Here is a 24,604-nt window from a genome sequence, read left to right on the forward strand (position 1 = left end):
TTTTCCGACGGATTCCTTCCTGCTGAAAAGTAATTACTCCGAATGTCTTATGTGGAAACTCGTAAAGGTTTCCGAATTGTAGCGTGTAACATGGTGGTGTGTAAGGTAATTATGTCGTTGCGTGAGAAATCGAGTTTCGAATTCGAAGAGTTGGTCCACCCGTGGAACACCCTCTCCTTCAGCATGACAATGCCGGACCACACACGAAGGCTGTGACATCCGCAACAATCCAGCGCCTTGGGTACTCTGCCAACAACCATCCTCCATGGCAGTGATGGAGCGGTACAAGCAGAGGTGAGGTTGTGGCTCCGTCGAAAAAGACAAATATTCTACAGTGACGGTATCAACAAACTGTTCTCTCGTTGGGAGAAATGTTTTCGTCGGCAGGGTGAGGAATAAATCTGTAGAGGTGAGGAATGAAGATATAAAATATCGATAGAGCTTGCTTTATTTAAAAAAGCTTTAAGAGCTTTCACATAAAGAATACAGAGGCATTACTTTTCAGCACACCCTCGTACATTTCAAAAAAAGCAAAAAAGTCACACCACGAAAGTATTATCGGAATGGGACGGAAATCGGTAAATGTGATGTACACGCACACGGATAGAAATGATTAAAATTTCAGAAAAGTTGGATGATTTATTCAAGAGAAAAAGCATCACAGATTGAGCAAGTCAATAACACATTGGATCACCTCTGGTCCTTATGCAACAGTTATTCTACTTGGCACTGATTGACAGCTTTTGGATGTCCTCTTAAGAAATATTGGGCCAAACCATGTCCAACTGGCGCGTTAGATCGTCAGAATATCGAGCTGGTTAGAAGCCCCTGCCTATAATTCTCCGAACGTTCTCAATTGCGGAGCGATCCGACGACCTTGCTGGCCAAGGTAGGGTTTGGAAAGCACGAACATGACCAGTAGAAATTCTCGACATGCGCGGGCGGGCATTATCTTGCTGAAATGTAAGCCTAGGATGGCTCGCCACGAAGGGCAACAAAACGGGGCATGGAGTATCGTCGATGTTCGGCTGTGCTGTAAGGATGTCGCGGTTGACAACCGAAGGAAAGAAAATGGCACACAAGGCCATCACTCCTGGTTGTCAGGCCGTATTGCGGCGTCTCCAGACACGTCTTCACATTGGAGAACGATGGACAGGGCCCTCCAACCATCTCGTTATTTTGCACCTCTAACGCGCCTGTTGGGCAGAATTCGGCACGATATCCGTCAGGAGGACATCCAATAAACCTGTCAGTCAGTGCCAGTACCTCACAAGCGCCAGAGGTGGATCAACGCATTATTGACTTGCCCAATTTGTGTTGCTCTTTGTCTTGAATAAATAATCCAATTTTTCTGAAATTTCAGTTATTTGTAATATCGTATTTATGAGTTACAACTGCAATGCATCGAAATAAATTAGCGGGTGGCATTACAATGAGGGCAGAGCGTGCTGCTTGAAGACTTCGTGAGATTCTATTTTCTGCTCTCGTGAAACAGAGCACGGGTGAAATTAGTATAGTATCGTTTCTTCGTTTGCCCTTTTTTTATCTGTTGTCAGTGTGTATTAGGTCCAGTTTGTTTCCTGCATTGCCTTTTATACAGTTCGCGCCTGTGTAATACGACCAAGGCACTTTATGCAGGGTGAACCAGAACTCCACCTATAAACTATCGGAGGTTTTTCAGGGATAGAGTATTTTGCTACAAGAAATCCATGGCCACCGGTGGCTCGCTGCAGATTTACAATTACTCTTCAATGAACCACTGGATACCACGGGCCCCTCATACCAAAATACTGAGAAAATATCCCTGAACAAATGGTTAAAATGGCTCTAAGCACTATGGGACTTAACTACTTAAACCTAACTAACCTAAGAACAACACACATCCATGCCCGAGGCAGGGATCGAACCTGCGACCGTAGCAGCAGCGCGGTTCCGGAATGAAGTGCTTAGAACCGCTCGGTCACAGCGGCGGGTTATCCCTGAACAACCTCGGAAATTTTGTCGGCAGTGTGTCAGCACGTTACATTGCAATTCGTCACTTGTATGACTGGGGGAGGGGGGAGGCGGTTGAGGCTACGTGCCAAATCATTGGCAGTTTTCAAGTTTTTACCTGGCCGCATTCCTGCGATTTATTCAACGAGTACTTCTTCTCCCAGTGTCTTGTACAGTGTTCGTGACAGGAGTTTATATTGGCATAACGCAATAGAGTGGCCAAGGCCTCTTTGTATGCTAAAACTCCTTAGTGACTGTACATGTGATCATTTATTAGTTTTCAGTCTATTAAGAAATACACTCCTGGAAATGGAAAAAAGAACACATTGACACCGGTGTGTCAGACCCACCATACTTGCTCCGGACACTGCGAGAGGGCTGTACAAGCAATGATCACACGCACGGCACAGCGGACACACCAGGAACCGCGGTGTTGGCCGTCGAATGGCGCTAGCTGCGCAGCATTTGTGCACCGCCGCCGTCAGTGTCAGCCAGTTTGCCGTGGCATACGGAGCTCCATCGCAGTCTTTAACACTGGTAGCATGCCGCGACAGCGTGGACGTGAACCGTGTGTGCAGTTGACGGACTTTGAGCGAGGGCGTATAGTGGGCATGCGGGAGGCCGGGTGGACGTACCGCCGAATTGCTCAACACGTGGGGCGTGAGGTCTCCACAGTACATCGATGTTGTCGCCAGTGGTCGGCGGAAGGTGCACGTGCCCGTCGACCTGGGACCGGACCGCAGCGATGCACGGATGCACGCCAAGACCGTAGGATCCTACGCAGTGCCGTAGGGGACAACACCGCCACTTCCCAGCAAATTAGGGACACTGTTGCTCCTGGGGTATCGGCGAGGACCATTCGCAACCGTCTCCATGAAGCTGGGCTACGGTCCCGCAAACCGTTAGGCTGTCTTCCGCTCACGCCCCAACATCGTGCAGCCCGCCTCCAGTGGTGTCGCGACAGGCGTGAATGGAGGGACGAATGGAGACGTGTCGTCTTCAGCGATGAGAGTCGCTTCTGCCTTGGTGCCAATGATGATCGTATGCGTGTTTGGCGCCGTGCAGGTGAGCGCCACAATCAGGACTGCATACGACCGAGGCACACAGGGCCAACACCCGGCATCATGGTGTGGGGAGCGATCTCCTACACTGGCCGTACACCACTGGTGATCGTCGAGGGGACACTGAATAGTGCACGGTACATCCAAACCGTCATCGAACCCATCGTTCTACCATTCCTAGAACGACAAGGGAACTTGCTGTTCCAACAGGACAATGCACGTCTGCATGTATCCCGTGCCACCAACGTGCTCTAGAAGGTGTAAGTCAACTACCCTGGCCAGCAAGATCTCCGGATCTGTCCCCCATTGAGCATGTTTGGTACTGGATGAAGCGTCGTCTAACGCGGTCTGCACGTCCAGCACGAACGCTGGTCCAACTGAGGCGCCAGGTGGAAATGGCATGGGAAGCCGTTCCACAGGACTACATCCAGCATCTCTACGATCGTCTCTATGGGAGAATAGCAGCCTGCATTGCTGCGAAAGGTGGATATACACTGTACTAGTGCCGACATTGTGCATGCTCTGTTGCCTGTGTCTATGTGCCTGTGGTTCTGTCAGTGTGATCATGTGATGTATCTGACCCTAGGAATGTGTCAATAAAGTTTCCCCTTCCTGGGACAATGAATTCACGGTGTTCTTATTTCAATTTCCAGGAGTGTATTTACTGCATCTTATGTACTGCTTCTGAAGCGATTGATAATGGTTAGTTAAGCAGAAGGCAAATTACATGTCCGAGCAAAAGCATTGGCTCCAGGATTGAGCCTTGTGGGTGGCTACTAACGATTCCGCTTCTCCCGCGCCTGCAGTTTGTTTGGTCGCCGCCACGTTGTGCCATGGGCACCGGCGCCAGCCGAGGCGAGGGTGGCGTTGGTGGCGTCTCCAGCAGCGGCGACCTGCGCCTGCCTGGAGTCCAGCTGCGCTTCTCCAGGCCACAGCTGCGGGCCGCCGGGTGCCTGCTGGAGGACATGCGCCGCCAGGACCCAGCGCACGGTGAGTGTTCAGCTCCAGCCCCAGCAGGTGGGGAGCTCGTAGCAGCAGATGCCGGTCGCCAGGTATGGTCCTCACCGCGAGAGGTGAGCAGTCCGTCAGCAGGGTTCGACTGGTAGGCTGAAGAGAGGCGGCGATCTGTCTAAAGTTCCTTTGGCAACTGTTAGAGCCCACCACCCAATAACGTAAATACACTGGCGGAAAAAATCGAAACAAAAAATAATTAGTGTAGAGTGATGAAATTTCGGGAAAACATTTGTCTAGGTAAAATATATGACTAATATTGCAAGATCACAGGTTCATGTAAGCGCGAGATGGCCCGTCCGGTTAGCTGTTCGGTCTAACGCACGGATTTCCGGATTGGGAAGGAGCGCCTGGTCCCCGGCACGAATCCGCCCGTCGGACTTGTGTCGAGGCGTGAGTCGGCCAGTCTGTGGATGATTTTTAGGCTGTTTTCCATCTGCTTCGGCAAATGCGGGCTGGTTCCCCTTATTCCGCTTCAGCTACACTATGTCGGCGATTGCTGCACAAACAAGTTGTCCACGCACGCGTACACCACAATTACTCTACCACGCAAACATAGGGGTTACACTCGTCTGGTGTGACACTTTACCTGGATGGGTGGGGGTGGGTGGAGGGGGAGGGGTCCACCAGGGGTCGGACCGCACAATAACCCTGAAAGAGTGGTTCGGTGTGAGGCGGCGGAGGGGTGAAGTGGACTGCGGTAGACGTCTTGGGGTTGTGGACCACTGCGGCTGTGGTGGGGTCGGAGCCCCCCCGTCGTTTCTAGGCCCCCATTAACATAGAATACAATACAAGCGCGAGAAGAGCCACTGTAAAAGTGAAATCACCAGACAGGCTTATAAATTTGCAGTAAGGGGGTGTGGGATAACCATGGTGGTGCTCATTAAACACTATAGAAAATATAAGTATATCTACAAAATAAACAATAGTGAAATGTTGTTAGCAAACAAGAAAGTCGTATTTATGGCTTTTTGGTTTATAATCAGAATCCGAATTTGCAATAACAATAAACAAGGCTCAAGTACAGACAGAAGGAGGAAGAGAAGATGGGCAGAGGGATGGGAGGAAACGGACATAGATAACGAGAAAGAGAAGATGGACAGAGAGAGGTGTCAGGAGGAGATGGAGAGACAGGGGGAGGGAGAAGATGGGCAGAGAAGGAAGAGGAGTTGATGGGCTGTGAGAGGGGCAGAGAGAGGGGGCAGGAGGGGATGGAGAGAGAGGCTGGAAGGAGAAGATGGACAGATAAAGGAGGAGGGGCTGATGGACTGAGGGTGAGAGAGAGAGGAGGCAGGAGAATATGGAGAGGGAGTTGTGAGAGGCAGTTGGACAGAGAGAGAGAGAGATGGGGAGGTTCAAAGGGACAGAGAGAGGTTGAGAGGAAGGGTGCAGGAGGAGACAGAAGGGAGAAAGAAAAGGTACACAAAGAAAGGGGGAGGAGTTCATGGACAGAGAGAGGAGGCAGGAGTATAAGCAGAGAATGAGAGTGAGCGTGAGAGTGAGCATGAGAGAGAGAGAGAGAGAGAGAGAGAGAGAGAGAGAGAGAGAGAGAAGGGTGAGAAGAAGATAGAGGAGGGAGTAGATGATGGCCAGAGAGAGGGGAAGGAGGAGGAAATGGACAGATGAAGAAGTACGGGGTGATGCACAGAAACAGGGGAGAGAAGGAGATCAGTACGTACAACCAGTTCCCATACATATTTTTTTTCTTTTTTATTGAAGCAGAGCGTTTCTGTGTACAGATAGTATCGCGTAAAAAATATTTAGTTGCCATTTGATCATACACTGCACTCATCAAAAGCAAAAATGTAAGTCATAGTCGATTTTTAATAAGTAAATAAAAATGCAGGCTTGTGGGAGGAACTACTGTAGAGATTTATCCTGGAATTCCAAGGACAACATAAAACTCTTACTGTTATCGTCAATTGTAGGCTTAAACTTACTTGTGTGCTTTTAAAATTTTTGAAAGCAATAGGCTAGCCTCGTTTAAAATAAACGTTCTCTAATTTTATTGTATAATTACCTGAGAAATACGTTATATTTTGGAATTTTCGGACCCCTACAGAACTATATTCTCGTAAGTTACAGATACGAATGTTTTGGATACGTAACGTATTTAGTAGTACATCAACATTTGTTGCTCACATTTACTACCAAAGAATGCATGACCCCTGAATTTCATTGTATATTAAAGCAAATAAACGTAAGTTTTTAATAATGTTAAAAAAAGGCTACATTGTGCTGCGCATAATCTTCGAGCAATCTGTAGTAAATCGGCGTTTGTGTTCTACATTTATCATAAATTAACTCTGTTTTCAAGTTTGCTAACATACATAATTAAGCTCAAAAAGTTTTACGAATCTGGTAATAAATTTTTACCGCCGGTTTCTGTGTTACATTGACAGAAATATCGTTTTGTATATTTCCTTCAATTCTTGTAGGGAATTAGCAGCTTTTTAGCTCAACAAATTAAAAGATCATGAGTGCGCTTGATTTAAAATTATTTGATCAATGTCGAGTAATAGACTGCACCAGCCAAAACGCAGCCCACTGTGAATGCTTCGTCTGCGGCTCATGGTCCAGCGGCTGGCGTTGCTGCCTCTGGATCACGGGGGCCCAGGTTCGATTTCCGGCCGGGTCGGGGATTTTCTCCGGCTGGGGACTGGGTGTTTGTGTTATCCTTTCATCATCATTCGGGAATTGTGGTGAGACGGGACAGTGAAAAGATTGGGAATTGGTACAGGAGCTGATAACCACGCAGTTGAACACCCCACAATCCACATATCAGCATCATCATTTGTGAATGATGTTTCCGAACGCGGAATGAGTTCGTTGACGTTCATAAGCAGCTGAGAAACGCCCTGGTTACTGTCAAAATACTGGCAGGTGCTGAAAATTGGCATTTTGGAAGAGCTCCTGAGAGTCGAGTACCTGTGATACCAGTATCAGAAATCCCTCAAGTACTATCCTGTCCTGTGGATCCTGTCTCCTCTGCAGAAGTACAGCATCTATCGTTACTTGTCTACTTCGCTGCTTTAGCATGCCGATGGTAGATTTAGGCGTCCTGTACAGGTTGGATGGGGACCAGGGAGGATTCATTGTGTTACATCGATCCCACTACTGACACTGAAACATAGCCCATGGGACCTACTTCACCTGATTTGGGGAAACCTTTTTTGTCCAATGTCAAGAGGCGTGCAAACGCAAAAGGGTAGGGGTTTTCTAGTCGTCAGCAGTTCAAACGTATGGTGAAAGATGGTGCCGTTAGGGAAAAGGCAACAAGGGTCAGGAAAGCAGGTGCACTCAGTGTGTAAGCCTGGGGGCTTAATCCAGCATGTTAAGGCTATTCTAGCAGCCATTGTGAGAGCAGGGTGCAACTACAGGTTGTGGCGTACGTTAGAACAAATGATGCCTGTTTGGGCTCTGACGCCATACTTGGGCCATTCCAGAGACTGACGGAAGGTTCAAAAGGCTAGCCTTGGGAATGGTGTTGCAACGAACCTCACAATTTGCAGCATCGTCCCCAGAGCTGACCATGGGTCTTTGGTTCTCAGTCGAGTGGAAGGACTGAACCAGAGACTTTAAAAGTTCTGTGACAAGCTAGGCTGCGACTTCCTGGATTTGAGCCCCAGGGTTGAGAACTGTAGGGTGCCCTAAATGGGGAAGTGTGCTCTGCACATCAGATGCTGCTACACAGGTAGCTGAGTGTGTGGGTGGGGTTCCCAAGATTTTTTTTCCTTGGATTAGGCCACTCTCCATCCAATACAGATAAGGACACATCTACGAAATCCAGACGTACCAGTGTAATATCTGATGAGTCAGCACAGCATGGAATTCAACCTTTACACAACGTCACAAGCTCAGCACAAAATGCTGTGGGGTGGTAGGACTGGACCAAGTGATACATCAGGCAATCACCATCGACAGTTGTACTGAACATATATTTGCCACATTTAAACAAGACAAATAACAAATAAAAGCACCAACACATTTTTAAAATTACCATTTAGGTGAGAGCAAGTTACTTCAAAATTTAAACATTCATAAACCACGGCACTTATGGCTTGTTATACATTTAGTGAAATGAGTTAAAAATTATTTACTCAAAAACTATGATCAACCTGAAGATCAATTTACTAAAATTTAACGAGGAAATGTAGTCTTTCGTTACTGCAGCGACTGGTATTACCAAAAGTAATTCAGAGTACAGGCAACAACAAATCAGATACCATGGCACACAACCACGTTACTTAAATGGCAGGGAACCTGCAATGTAAGGTATAAAATGTAACATTTCATGTGACCAAGCAACCTCGTGGGATTCAACGAACTACGCCCAGAAGCGGACGCCAGTCCACTCAGCTGTTTCCACTACAGGCTCGGCATGTACTGCCAAACTGCAGCAGCAACGGTCACGAATAGGCACAAAAAATCCCAGAACTAGTGGGTATTTACAACAGACTGACATCTGCCTTAAGTAACTAGAAACACATAATTCATCACAGCACATCATCTGTAGAATTAATCAGCCTATTAATGAACATCAGCCAAGCAATACAATGTATTCTCTTATGTGTGTAAGGGCAATTATACATGAAGCCGCAAGTGAACTAGATACACGGCCAGCCGGCACGCGCGGGCAAAGGGGGTAGAGCACAAGCAGGACGCAACACGGGACCCCGCACCCGCTACCAAGACAAACAGCGGAAGTCCTAATAAAACGAAATCAAATGCTAGTAACTAGCGTGCAGGCTAACGGTATATCGAGACACCCACCCCCACCCCGCCGCAAAAAACAAGGCGACTTACAGCAAATAGCGACACTTAAATTTGTGATTAAATCAGGATAATTATCATATCCACATACTGCCCTTGAAGGAATTCTTGTACTTTCATTAATAGAATCCGGTTCAAACTATTAAACCCGCAATAACAACTGGCCACTCAGTAACTTGCAAGAATTTATGAAATACTCATTTAGAATTAGACACATATCTCTCAGACACACTATCACTTCATATAGAAATGCGATAGTAATGTTATTGCAATTCGCAGCAAATATATCCAGGAAAAATTTTGTCCATGTATATCTACAGCAATTGGCCAGCTTATGTCCGTCGTGTGATAACAATACAATAACCAGGCGGCACTTAGACAAGGACCAGCCAAACTGTTTTCAGTGGCGGTTAACACTGACAGTATCAATCTACAAACAATGTCTCAGCACTCCAGGCCCCAGTAAATGTTAATCATCACATCACATACAGCTCTCACTAGAACCTTGCGTACTAAGCAAGTTGAAATTAACACATTCGAGGACAGACTTAGGAGTAGCAACGGCCGGCCAAGAAAATGAAGTCAACAGCACTGAACCCAGTAGTCGATTCCGGCCACAATTTACAAGACAAGCAAGGCACTTACCCTCATGCTTTTTCGACGAAGTTAGCTATGGCAGATTCCGGTGCCAGGAGGCATGCAAGAAGCGAAATACACCAACATCTTCCCAGTAACGTGACTGCTTCCACCCCGGCGATATTTGCTACGGTACCGTCACCAGGGTAAACAGCCCCTTTTAGATGTGCTCTTCCTGCTGCTTCGCACGACGCCTGTACTGTCCACCCGACGTTACTGCTAGGCGTGCCAAAAGCAAAAATCCTTGCTACTTGCTAGAGCTTACCCCTCGCATCCCGATTAGCCCTGTAGGTGGCGCTACCGCGTGTTCTGTGCACACCACCAGAAAGATGTCCCATACTGGCGGCGGGAATATCGCTGATCGAGCCACACGGCTCAGTATCGAAAGAAATGCCTGCCACAGGTGAGAGCATTGAAGTCCTAATGGTTAACTGCCGAAGCATTTGCAGCAAAGTGTCAGATTTTGAAGGACTCCTGGAAATCAGAGAAGCTCACATAATAGTAGGCACAGAAAGCTGGTTGAAACCTGAAATTGATAACAGTGAAGTTTTTGGGGAAAATTCAAGTGCATATCGAAAGGACAGGCAAATGGGAAATGGAAGTGGAGTATGTGTCTCAGGACAATAAACTCAAACCCACCGAGATACAAATTGAAGCTGCATGTGAGACTGTTTGGGGAAGACATGGTATCGGTGACAGGAATAAAATGATAATTGAATACTTCTATCACCAGAGTCATCTTGTGATGTAAACCAAAACAATCTCAGTTCTCTTCTACGTAAGTTCCCCAGTCATACTGTAATAATCGGTGGAGACTTAAATCATCCCAAACAATCAATTGGGAAAATTACTGTTTTGCTAGTGATAGGACTGATAAGACATCTTGTTAAATATTAACAAATGCCTTCACTGAAAACTACCCGAACAGATAGTTTGGAACCCCATTAATTATGGAAATGTACTGGGTCTAATGCCAACAAAGAGACCTAACCTCTTTGAAGATGTCCACATCGAAACTGATATCAGTTACTGTGACGCAGTTGTGCCAACAATGATTACCAAAGTAAAAAGGACAACTAAAACAAGCAGAAAGATATCTATGTTCAGCAATCTAGATAAAAAAATCAGTATGCCGTATCTCAATGAGGAACTTAATTACTTTCAACACAGAGCAAGTCATGTGAAGGAACTCTGACTCAAGTTTAAGAGAATAGTTTTCCATGAACTGGATAGATATATACCCAGTAGAACACAGGTGCCTCCTTCAGTTGTGCTTAATCTACTAAAAGACTTCCTACAGATATATAAACAAATATAGTTGGACACCTTCAACATCATGAAACTATTTGTCATACTACAGTAGAACAACACAATATAGTTACATAATAAAAGGACAGAAATTTAGATATTGCCCTGCTCTATTATACACAAATATAGGATAGAGGGAGTACAGGAAAATGGGGAGATAAGAGGAGGAGGGGGAGAAAAGCACAGGTGAAGTGCATCTACTAATGATTACTGTGATCAGTTTAGTAAAACTGGTCTTTTTAAAACACAGACAAGAAGGCAGATAATTGAAGTTATAAAACTTTAAAAAAGTAAACAATGAAACAAAAATAGTTCCTGTAAATAACAAAAAATGGTTCAAATGGCTCTGAGCACTATGCGACTTAACTTCTGAGGTTATCAGTCGCCTAGACCTTAGAAATAATTAAACGTAACTAACCTAAGGACATCACACACATCCATGCCCGAGGCAGGATTCGAACCTGCGACCGGAGCGATCGCTCGGCTCCAGAATGTAGCGCCTAGAACCGCACGGCCACTCCGACCGGCTGTAAATAACATAAAAATAAAAACATATGTACACATCAGTGATGGCTGTATCTTCAAATTACGAAAAAAATATATAGGTTTTTTTATGCCTAATTTATCTGAAAATTTAATAGTCATAGGTGACTGAAATTCGACAGTAGGAAAAGGAAGAGAAGGAAACGTTGTAGGTGAATATGGATTGGGACTAAGAAATGAAAGAGGAAGCTGCCTGGTAGAATTTTGCACAGAGCATAACTTAATCATAGCTAACACTTGGTTCAAGAACCATGAAATGTGGTTGTATACATGGAAGACCCCTGGAGATACTAAAAGGTTTCAGATAGATTATATAATGCTACGACAGATATTTAGGAACCAGGTTTTAAATTGTAAGACATTTCCAGGGGCAGATGTGGACTCTGACCACAATCTATTGGTTATGAACTGTAGAGTAAAACTGAAGAAACTGCAAATCGTTGGGAATTTAAGGAGATGGGACCTGGATAAACTGAAAGAACCAGAGGTTGTACAGAGTTTCAGGGAGAGCATAAGTGAACAATTGACAGGAATGGGGGAAAGAAATACAGTAGAAGAAGAATGGGTAGCTTTGAGGAATGAAATAGCGAAGGCAGCAGAGGATCAAGTAGGTAAAAAGACGAGGGCTGGTAGAAACCCTTGGGTAATAGAAGAGATACTGAATTTAATTGACGAAAGGAGAAAATACAAAAATGCAGCAAGTAAAGCAGGCAAAAAGTAATACAAACGTCTCAAAAATGAGATCGACAGAAAGTGCAAAATGGCTAAGCAGGGATGGCTAGAGGACAAATGTAAGGATGTAGAGGCTTATCTCATGAGGGGTAAGATAGATACTGCCTACAGGAAAATTAAAGAGACCTTTGGAGAAAAGAGAACCACTTGCATGAATATTAAGAGCTCAGATGGAAACCCAGTTGTAAGCAAAGAAGGGAAAACAGAAAGGTGGAAGGAGTATATAGAGGGTCTATACGGGGGCGATGTTCTTGAGGACAATATTATGGAAATGGAAGAGGAGGTAGATGAAGATGAAATGGGAGATGTGATACTGCGTGAAGAGTTTGACAGAGCACTGAAAGACGAAACAAGGCCCCGGGAGTAGACAACATTACATTAGAACCACTGACAGCCTTGGGAGAGCCAGTCCTGACAAAACTCTACCATCTGGTGAGCAAGATGTATGAGACAGGCGAAATTCCCTCAGACTTCAAGAAGGATATAATAATTCCAATCCCAAAGAAAGCAGGTGTTGATAGATGTGAAAATTACCGAACTATCAGTTTAATAAGTCACAGCTGCAAAATACTAACGCGAATACTTTACAGATGAGTGGAAAAACTAGTAGAAGCCGACCTCAGGGAAGATCACTTTGGATTCCGTACAAATGTTGGAACACGTGAGGCAATAGTGACCCTACGACTTATCTTACAAGAAAGATTAAGGAAAGGCAAACCTACGTTTCTAGCATTTGTCGACTTCGAGAAAGCTTTTGACAATGTTGATTGGAATACTTTCTTTCAAATTCTGAAGGTGGCTGGGGTAAAATACAGGGAGCGAAAGGTTATTTACAATTTGTACAGAAAGCAGATGGCAGTTATAAGAGTCGAGGGACATGAAAGGGAAGCAGTGGTTGGGAAGGGAGTGAGACTGGGTTGTAGCCTCTCTCCGATGCTATTCAATCTGTATATTGAGCAAGCAGTAAAGGAAACGAAAAAAAAGTTCGGAGTAGGTATTAAAATCCATGGAGAAGAAATGAAAACATTGAGGTTCGCCGATGACACTGTAATTTTGTGAGACAGCAAAGGACTTGGAAGAGCAGTTGAACGGAATGGACAGTGTCTTGAAAGGAGGATATAAGATGAACATCAACAAAAGCAAAACAAGGATGATGGAATGTAGTCGAATTAAGTCGGGTGATGCTGAGGGAATTAGATTAGGAAATGAGACACTTAAAGTAGTAAATGAGTTTTGCTATTTGGGGAGCAAAATAACTGATGATGGTCGAAGTAGAGAGGATATAAAATGTAGACTGGCAATGGCAAGGAAAGCGTTTCTGAAGAAGAGAAATTTGTTAACACCGAGTATTGATTTAAATCTCAGGAAGTCGTTTCTGAAAATATTTGTATGGAGTGTAGTCATGTACGGAAGTGAAATATGGACGATAAATAGTTTGAACAGGAAGAGAATAGAAGCTTTCGAAATGTGGTGCTACAGAAGAATGGTGAAGATTAGATGGGTAGATTACATAACTAATGAGGAGATACTGAATATAATAGGGGAGAAGAAGAGTTTGTGGCACAACTTGACTAGAAGAAGGGATCAGCAATTTAGTACTGGAGGGCAGCGTGGAGGGAAAAAATCGTAGAGGGAGACCAAGAGATGAATACACTAAGGAGATTCAGATGGATGTAGGCTGCAGTAGGTACTGGGAGATGAAGAGGCTTGCACAGGATAGAGTAGCATGGAGAGCTGGATCAAACCAGTCTCAGGACTGGAGACCACAACAACAACAATTTAACACTGGAAATAAATTTTCTATTGATGGTTGTATCATCAAATTTGAGAAAGATATATAGGATTTTTATGCCTAATTTAACATTCATAAGAAATTACCTATAAATGTATTGTGTTGAACCAAGTGCTCATATTAAATCACTTGCATGTGTATAACCAAATGATTGAGAGAATAATGATGAAGTTGCTTTTTATAAGAACATATGTAATTGAGGGGAGTTTGCAGGGGCTATGTGGTCAATCTTAAATTAACCTACTTTATTTACCTTTATCTGTGGAACCATTGAAGAAAACACTCTAAAATTTTTAAAGTATGTTAGTATCTTATCCATGTAATTTATATTTACTGAACCATAATTAAGAGATGAGGTACAAAAGAATTATATATGTATATATATATACTCCTGGAAATGGAAAAAAGAACACATTGACACCGGTGTGTCAGACCCACCATATTTGCTCCGGACACTGCGAGAGGGCTGTACAAGCAACGACCACACGCACGGCACAGCGGACACACCAGGAACCGCGGTGTTGGCCGTCGAATGGCGCTAGCTGCGCAGCATTTGTGCACCGCCGGCGTCAGTGTCAGCCAGTTTGCCGTGGCATACGGAGCTCCATCGCAGTCTTTAACACTGGTAGCATGCCGCGACAGCTTGGACGTGAACCGTATGTGCAGTTGACGGACTTTGAGCGAGGGCGTATAGTGGGCATGCGGGAGGCCGGGTGGACGTACCGCCGAATTGCTCAACACGTGGGGCGTGAGGTCTCCACAGTACATCGATGTTGTCGCCAGTGGTCGGCGGAAGGTGCACGTGCCCGTCGACCTGGGACCGGACCGCAGCGACGCACGGATGCACGCCAAGACCGTAGGATCCTACGCAGTGCCGTAGGGGACCGCACCGCCACTTCCCAGCAAATTAGGGACACTGTTGCTCCTGGGGTATCGGCGAGGACCATTCGCAACCGTCTCCATGAAGCTGGGCTACGGTCCCGCACACCGTTAGGCCGTCTTCCGCTCACGCCCCAACATCGTGCAGCCCGCCTCCAGTGGTGTCGCGACAGGCGTGAATGGAGGGACGAATGGAGACGTGTCGTCTTCAGCGATGAGAGTCGCTTCTGCCTTGGTGCCAATGATGGTCGTATGCGTGTTTAGCGCCGTGCAGGTGAGCGCCACAATCAGGACTGCATACGACCGAGGCACACAGGGCCAACACCCGGCATCATGGTGTGGGGAGCGATCTCCTACACTGGCCGTACACCACTGGTGATCGTCGAGGGGACACTGAATAGTGCACGGTACATCCAAACCGTCATCGTACCCATCGTTCTACCATTCCTAGACCGGCAAGGGAACTTGCTGTTCCAACAGGACAATGCACGTCCGCATGTATCCCGTGCCACCCAACGTGCTCTAGAAGGTGTAAGTCAACTACCCTGGCCAGCAAGATCTCCGGATCTGTCCCCCATTGAGCATGTTTGGGACTGGATGAAGCGTCGTCTCACGCGGTCTGCACGTCCAGCACGAACGCTGGTCCAACTGAGGCGCCAGGTGGAAATGGCATGGCAAGCCGTTCCACAGGACTACATCCAGCATCTCTACGATCGTCTCCATGGGAGAATAGCAGCCTGCATTGCTGCGAAAGGTGGATATACACTGTACTAGTGCCGACATTGTGCATGCTCTGTTGCCTGTGTCTATGTGCCTGTGGTTCTGTCAGTGTGATCATGTGATGTATCTGAGCCCAGGAATGTGTCAATAAAGTTTCCCCTTCCTGGGACAATGAATTCATGGTGTTCTTATTTCAATTTCCAGGAGTGTATATATATTCAATTATACTATTTTTTTATTACACATTATTGTACATATAATACCCAAGATGTATATCTATTCTTATTATTTCTATTGTTTTGCCTCAGCAGGTGCTGTATGTTATAATGAAATAGGTACCGAAGTTTCATATAGCTATCACGAGTAGTTTTTGATATAAAGGAACATAAAACATAAAAAACGTCATTTTGAGAAAATCACATTTGAAGTTGAAAATGATAAAACTTGACTTGTAATTTTAAATTAAGTCTTAAAAACATCTAGCAGCACAGTCAGCGTCATCATCTTTGCCAGCTTTCTTCTCTAAAAGCTTCTTTCTTCTGACCAACCTTGCGTCTTTGGTGGTGAATTCAGCTGCACGCTGAGCCTCGGCGAGTCTCAGCGTGTCGAATAACTTCAATCAGTCTACAGTATGGTAGCCTGGAGTGATGTTAAGATGTTTTACAGCTCTTATTCTTCCCATGTTTCCAACATTAAAATTTAATACAGCATCACTAACTCCCCATTTTAGTGTATTGAGCACTACAAAAAGATTTTAGGGAACTCGTCTTCAGATAATGTTATTGAATGATTCGTTAGGATTCTGTGTTCACCCGTATAGACACTTTCGGAGGAGGTCTGGGTGAGATAGGTCCCTATAAATTGGTTTGATTGCTTCCATAACAGCTTCAGGAATAAAGTTCTTGTGTTCAGAAGACACTCCTGAAACTTCAGCCTTCCGGAATTTACAACTCGATTCAGGTCCAGGTGGGCAGAGTGAATGTGTCGGTTATCTGTCAAATTCAAATGGTTCAAATGGCTCTGAGCACTATGGGAGTTAACATCTGTGGTCATCAGTCCCCTAGAACTTAGAACTACTTAAACCTAACTAACCTAAGGACATCACACATATCCATGCCCGAGGCAGGATTCGAACCTGCGACCGTAGCAGTCGCGCGGTTCCAGACTGAGCGCCAAGAGCCGCTAGACCACCGCGGCCGGCGGTTATTTGTCGGTTGAAAGTTTGTGGAAGTATGAGACTCAGACTGCTGTCCTCATACTTTGTTAATAATTTCCGTTGACTTCGATGGCCATTCCATAATACTGCAGAAGCTGATTTATTGTTTTATCAGTCAGCCGACCTCTTAGTGGCTGGCCATCAGACAGTGCAGTGGTGCGAAGAGTTTGTTTTAATTTTCTGAGACGTGTGCCCATGCGCTTTTGCACATGCCCAACGCATTACAATTTCCTTATCATAATATTTTAATATTGATTTGCTTCAACAACACACTTACACGCTTTAGAATCACCATCCCCAAGGTACGGTGTGTATCGGACACACCTTTCTTGCAGTGATCGGCTAAACATTTTCATTGCGGCATCAGCTTCCATTCCTCCGCTGGTTCCTACATAATTTTTCTGATAGTTTTCATGTTCATTTTTTCCATTTTTCTCACAGGAGCCATAACAATGTTTTGTAAGTGCCTCAAAGTCAATTACTTTCCCTGTGTTTATACTTGTGATTGTGGCAAGAGAGTTTTTCGATGTGCGGCCATGGTTTTGTAATGTTCCGTCAAACGGAACTGGTACATAAATGCTGCCATCGTTCATTTCAGGAGCTTCTTTTATTGCAGCCTTCATCGACAGGGAAGCGACAGATTCAACCGCTTCTCCTATAACTTCAGTGTACCTCTGAATTTTCGTAAATGGTGGTGGTAGATTCATAAGCGAACAGAAACACGGAGCTGCATTAAGACCTTTTCTGATAGTTCCCATGGCATAGAAAAGTCTTACATTTACCGCATACAGATTATTCCTGCGTTCATTTGATGTTACAAATGACTTTCTGTTGTCACAGCATGTGAAAATAACTGCTATTGTCGCAAAAAGTCCAATTCTCGCAGAAAAATCTTCTTCAATAATTACAGCACAATGAATCCCACAACACCTAAATTAAAATGTTCATGCCACACGACACCTAACTCAGATCAGAAGTGGTATTTTCTAAATTATCCTGCAGTAACCGTAGTTCCTCATATTGTTTATCTATTTTAGTTTTACTTGCACTGGGTGATGTCGCAGCTGCCTTGTTCTCTGGTGACACATCGAGGTTATTTGATTTTACACTGCTTGTAGGTTTCAACTCTTGAACAACACTCGGTTTTACATTTCTAGTGTGTTGGTTACCTCCAAACACTTACGTTCATTGAAGAGACTAACACTTCTGGGCATGGGCATCTTTATATTACGTCAAACTGCACCAGATTTAACCAAAAGTCACTTTTCCACTCAAACAAACAATAGCCAAGCGACAGACAATACAACGTGTGACTGACATCGAGCGCCACGAATTTTCTGTCCATAGATGAAAATCACAGCCTTCTATAAAGTGTAGTTTCTGAGATATTCACATATAAACAGATGCACGTCCGAAATTTGGTGGTTTCAGAGATACGCATGTAAGACCAGAAAATTAAAAATAAAATATTTCCAAATGTCACACACAGATGATTAAGGACCATTTTGTGCAGGAAAGAATAAATAAATTCTAGGGCTTTTTTGCAAAATGTCAAAATTTTCCAATTTTTGCCTGCAAACTCCCCTTAATGAAAAAAAAGCACGAGAAAGTTATTACTAAGAAATTGAGAACGTCGTCTGTATGATAAAGAGAGTGCAAACAGTTGTCGTTAAAAATTCTTAAAATGAAATTGCAGTAAAACGAAATGACATCAGGACAGCGACGTCCCCTGCTGAACTGTTCGGTTGTGTCGCGCGGCTGCTGGCGACTCCATCTGTGTGTGTGTTTACTTCTAGTGTTTCCAGTGCGGCAGGTAGGCAGTGTGCTCTCGCCTCGTCCCACATAGTAGCCCCGACCGGCTGACGCTTCCCTCCAAGTCAGTACTTGTGCGTTGCACTAGAGTAACAAGTCGTCGAAAACACTGAAAAAGCAACTCCGGGAGGAACCTTTCTGATCGCTCGGCACCCAATATATCGTGTGCGTAAATTTATAATTCTTCCAGTATACACAGCGGGCGCACCATCTTACCTGCGCTACGGAAAATTTTAAAATTACAGTATTTAGGTACATTCAGCCAAGTGTGTACTGGAAGCTCTCTAACTGCTGTGGTGACGTGAGTATTCTTTAAATCTAATCTCAACATCTCGTCCTGTCTGCCCTATGCATATTTCTTCGCAGCTATTACGTTTGATTTGGCATTTTCGCGAAGTTGCAAAAAGATTTTTGTTATTATCAATGTTGTGGCACAGTTGAATTTTAAGCGACTTAGCTATTCAGAAACATATGTTAAATTTAAATGCAAACATTTTAGCTTAGTCTTTACTGTGACTATTATCGACATCGAATGAAACAACATGTTTACTGTTACTAGTCACTATTTATTTATACTCACATTGCGTTTGAAAGGTTCAGCCTCCATCATCAGGTGGATTTACGAGATATGTATTATCATGACATGTTTGTGTTGTGTTGCAACTTTAGGGTAACGCGTGACACTATCTGCAGTGGTCACAGGCTCCTTTCTCTATCGTAATACATGACATACGAACTGTAAGCAAAAATTGCGTCTCGAAACTACCTAGATACCATCTTTGGTTACAAAATGTAACAGTTTATATCTCATGTATTACGACAGAGAACGGAGCCTGCGACCACTGGAGACAGTGCCACACGTTACTGCAAAGTTGTAACACGACACACACCCGTCGTATTAACACATGTAAATCCACCTGATGATGGAGGTTTAAAACTTTGAAACGCGTTGTGGCTATAAATAAACATTGACCGGTTACAGTATACTTGTTGCTTCATACGATAAGTTGCAAGGTTATCGGACACGTGATTTTACAAGGGAACATCCCCATCGCACCCCCCTCAGATTTAGTTATAAGTTGGCACAGTGGATAGGCCTTGAAAAACTGAACACAGATCAATCGAGAAAACAGGAAGAACTTCTGTGGAACTATGAAAAAATAAACAAAATATACATACTGAGTAGTTCATGCTTAAGATAGGCAATATTAAGGAGAGCGTGAGCTGAGGATTACCGTGGTCCCGTGGTTAGCGTGAGCAGCTGCGGAACGGGATGTCTTTGGTTCAAATCTTCCCTCGACTGAAAATTTTACTTTCTTTATTTTCGCAAAGTTATGATCTGTCCGTTCGTTCACTGACGTCTCTGTTCACTGTAATAAGTTTAGTGTCTGTATTTTGCGACCGCACCGCAAAACCGTGCGATTAGTTGACGAAAGGACGTGCCTTTCCAATGGGAACCGAAAACATTTGATCGCAAGGTCATAGGTCAACCGATTCTTCCACAGGAAAACACGTCTGATATATTCTATACGACACTGGTGACAGCATGTGCGTCACATGACAGGAATATGTTGTCGACCCACCTAACTAGTACACTTGGCGAATGGGTAAAATGATTCTTCTACCTTGGCCGATTTAGGTTTTCTTGTGGATGTGATAATCACTCCCAAAAAAGTGATGAAAACATAAGAGTTTGTCACATAAACTGAAAACAAAAAGTTAAAGTTTTCACTCGTGGGAAGACTTGAACCACGGACCTTTCATTCCGCAGCTCGTTACGCTAACCTTGGGACCACGGCGCTCCTGAGCTCGTATTGTCCTTGATATTGCATATCTTGCACATGGAGTACTCAGTTTGTATATTTTGCTTATTTTTTCATAGTTCCACACAACTTCTTCCTGTTTTCTCGATCGATCAGTGTTCAGTTGTTCAACGCCTATCCACTGTGCCAACTCATAACTAAATCTGAGGGGGGTGCGATGGGGAGGTTCCCTTGTTAGTAAGTCCTTGGTTCATTTGTCACTTACTGACGCTTAAAGCAGTTCCCTCTATTTACCAATGGGTGGTGTTTAAAATGTGCTGTAATTTTTCTTTTTCTTGTTTCTTCTTGTACAGTAATGCGACATGACTGCTTCTGTATACGCTGTTTATTGCTATTTGTTTTACGTTACTAAGTCGCTTATTTACTTCCTCTTCAGGCACCGGTAGTTTGAGTATTTTCGTAACAGCAAAGTTAACATGCATTTACATCCAAAGAAACCACGTAGACCAGCGTTTTCCTTGGTAATCACACTCAAGGCTGTCCGCTCATGTAATGCTTCAAATGGTTCATATGGCTCTGAGCACTATGGGACTTAACATCTGAGGTCATCAGTCCCCAAGAACTTAGAACTACTTAAACCTAACTAACCTAAGGACATCACACATATCCGTGCCCGAGGCAGGATTCGAACCTGCAACCGTAGCAGTCGCGCGGTTCCGGACTGAAGCGCCTAGAACCGCTCGGCCACTTCGGCCGGCGCTCACGTAACGACACCAGTTGGGAAACTACGCTGTACTGTGCACGGATTACACTTGTGAGTGGTTGTCCTGCCACCTGCGGCTACAACAATGTGTCACATGCTTGAAACTGTAAAGATGAGTCAAACGGTGGACCATGAATGACGAAAAAAAAAACAAAGTGTACGTCTACATGCAATGGCCTTCGTACAATCTCTCACGCATGGTTCGTGTGTAAATCACAAAGACAACACTAATTACAGTGCGTACAGATGCATTTAAGCTGTCATTCTATACGGACTCTAATCCCGAATGCAGAAGGAGGAAGTTACATTTCGGTATATAGTTTCACTGGCACACCCAGAAAATAACTCCCATCACACTCCAGATTAATGTACGTATAACAGTAACACATCTGATGATGACAGAATGCTGCCTAAAAGGCTGGTGCTAATAAATATTAGTAAAAAGTGACTGAAGTAGTAAAATGATTTCATAAAAATATAATGCAAGGGGATGGTCAGTAACAGACAGAGAAAAGTCGGGGTAACTTCGAAACCTTTTTGTACGGCCAGCAGTTATGCATTTTCCTTCACAGGGACGGTGAAATCGTGACTAAATATTTTAAGACTGTTATTAACGAACGCAGAAGATGATGTGTCGACAGAAGTGCCGACACAATGTTATTTTGAGGGGGCCGATAGGCACGCTATAAGCTCACGCAGAATATCTTGAAGTCTGAAACAGGACGCTCAATGAATTGCTATAAAGAAAAGTACGTTGCTTTGGGAATACTTAACTTTTAATCCGTCATTGGTTTACAACGTTCTTGATGAGACATTTCATACGATAACTATCAAACTATGTAAGGCTAATGGCGCCTTGCTAGGTCGTAGCCATTGACTAAGCTGAAGGCTATTCTAACTGTCTCTCGGCAAATGAGAGAAAGGCTTCGTCAGTATAGTCGCTAGCAATGTCGTCCGTACAACTGGGGGGAGTGCTCGTCCGTGTCTCGAGACCTGCCTTGTGGTTGCGCTCGGTCTGCGACCACACTGTGGCGACACGCGGGTCCGACATGTACTAAATGGACCGCGGCCGATTTAAAGCTACCACCTAGCAAGTGTGGTGTCTGGCGGTGACACCACAGAAGACACGTAAGAGGTGAGGGATCCAGAGCGCGATGGAGCAGGGTCCACGAAACCTTTCCAGTATTCCAGTACGCTCGTGCGAAGCATCGACCCTGCGGCTATGGAGGCGGACGCGAAGCCACATCAAATCATCCCTGGCAGCCATATTAAATCGAGAACTCATAAACAGAAATTTAATAATAAAATATCGGTGCCGCACATCCCTGCTGACGTCATTCGCTTGCTAGCGTACCTTTCATCTCGTATGCGGTCTCACAAAGGCTACGCTTTAACCTTTCCATTGTTAAAAAAATATATATGGTTATCCTCGCTTTACAGCTTGAAACATTCAGCAACATCAAATCAGAGCACTTGTTGCAACTATACACACGTCGTGAGCCTTGTTAAGGTGTACCAAGTTGTACTACCCCTTTCATCTCGCTGACCGTTCGAGGTACCCAAACGAGGTTTTCGGCAAATGATGATACGCAGAGGATACGTACTTGTGTGGTTGATACTCTTATCTCTCGTAACAACTGAAATATAGAAGCAAGTATTTTTAAACTCGAACTATATATTTCTTTTTAATAGCCTTCCAAATATCTTGAAGAGATGATTTCAGTGATATAACACTTTTTGAGATTAACGTTGAGCTTTCCACAATTGTATTCGAGAAATCTAGTGAAGCTGATCGACAAAGTTGCCGAAATGGGCTACTGTTGTGTAAGCGTTGATAGCCTGGACTCTCATACCAAACTCCGTCGTTAATAGGCAGCAATCAGATAAACGCGTCTCCTCTTGGCCCTACTTCATTTGATGTAGACACGGATCTACTACGATTGCTGTAAATTCAACTGTGCGCTAACTATTAGCATATGAGGAGGAGCTTGGGAACACAGAACTCAACACGTCGCTCTTAGCGGAACTAATTCGACAGATGTAAAGCTACTATCCGGACTACCACAGGGAAGTGTGATGGGACAGTTGCTGGTTACAATATACATAAATGACCTAGTAGGAAGCGTCGGATGCTCTTTAAGGCTATTCACAGATGATGCAGTTGTCTATACCAAAGTAGCAAGGCAGAAGATAGTAAGAATTTGCGGAACGACCTGCAGAGAATTGATGAATGGTGCAGGCTCTGGTGGTTGAGCCTGAACGTAAATAAATGTAATATATTGGGCATATACAGGAAAATAAATTCACTTCTGTACAGCTTCACTATTGATGACAAACAGCTGGAGACAGCGTCTGCCGTAAAATATCTAGGCGTAGCTATCCAGCGTGACCTTAAGTAGAATGACCACATAAAAAAGATAGTGAGAAAAGCAGATAACAGACTCAGATTCATAGAAAGAATCTTAAGGAAATGTAACTCATCCACGAAAGAAGTGGCTTATAAGGCGCTTGTTCGCCCGATTCTTGAGTATTGTTCATCTATCAGGGATCCCTATTAGGTAGGACTGTTAAAGGAGATAGAGAAGATCCAACGAAGAGCGGCGCGTTTCGTTACGAGTTCGTTTAGCTGCCAAGAGAGCGTTACGGAGATGCTAAACTATCTCCATTGGCAGACGTTACAAGAGAGGTGTTGTGCTTCACGGAAAGATTTACTATTGAAATTTCGTGACAGCACTTTTCAGGAGGAGTCGGACAAAATATTACTTCCTCCCACGTACATCTCGCGTATTGACCACCAGGAGGAAGTTCGAGAAATTAGAGCCAATACAGAGACTTACTGTCAATCATTCTTCCCGCGCACTATTCGCGAGTGGAACAGGGTTGGAGGGATCAGATAGTGGTACCGAAAGTAGCCTCCGCCACACACCATTAGGTGGCTTGCGGAGTATGAGGTAGATATAGATGTAAATGTAGATAGCTTCAGATGTGTGTAATTACTCGTGTTTAGGTGAACACTTTTTATGCAACCAGTTAAACAGTGGAATGTCTAGAGAGCGGAGGAGCAGTGTATACGCAGCAGTGGCCGATTCCAAGGGCCTTGCCTTTTTTTTAAAGCATTTCTCGGATACTTTATTATACAGGTTTCAACAACAACTTTAAACGGCGTTGTATCATTGTACTCTTCTTTTCAAGAGTTTTCGAATGACATTAAAATGTTCACTGTTTCATTAAAAAGTAGCACTCGTTTCGACACCTCGATTGATACAAGAACTGAGAATATTTACACCTGCTACCATTCGCCGAAAACTTCGTTTCGCTGCCAGCCAGGAAATAAGGCTGATATAAGGTCTTACACCACTAACATCTCTCTCTCTCTCTCTCTCGCTCTCTCTCTCTCTCTCTCTCTCTCTCTCTCTCTCTCTCTCTCTCTCTCTCTCTGCGGTGCGTGTGCGTGTGTGTGTGTGTGTGTGTGTGTGTGTGTGTGTGTGTGTGTGTGCGTGTGTGTGTGTTTGTTTTGCAACAATGGTGTTCTGGAATGTCTGGAGCAGTTTGAACTATGCAGTGACTTTCCATCTGGAAAAATGTGCTGTTGAAGTAAACTAA

General features: G+C 44.4%; 1 protein-coding gene across 1 annotated transcript in view; it reads left to right on the forward strand.

The window, feature by feature from the left end:
• The window catches only part of LOC124606480, a 358,898-nt gene that overhangs the window by 80,805 nt on the left and 253,489 nt on the right, over positions 1 to 24,604 (forward strand). Inside the window, exon 2 of the mRNA XM_047138463.1 lies at positions 3,860 to 4,043. Coding sequence (XP_046994419.1) covers positions 3,887 to 4,043 — 157 coding nt within the window. The 5' untranslated portion in view covers positions 3,860 to 3,886. The remainder of the gene's footprint in view (positions 1 to 3,859; positions 4,044 to 24,604) is intronic.

The sequence above is a fragment of the Schistocerca americana genome, chromosome 3 (assembly GCF_021461395.2).
Source record: "Schistocerca americana isolate TAMUIC-IGC-003095 chromosome 3, iqSchAmer2.1, whole genome shotgun sequence".
Classification (NCBI taxonomy): Eukaryota; Metazoa; Arthropoda; class Insecta; order Orthoptera; family Acrididae; genus Schistocerca; species Schistocerca americana.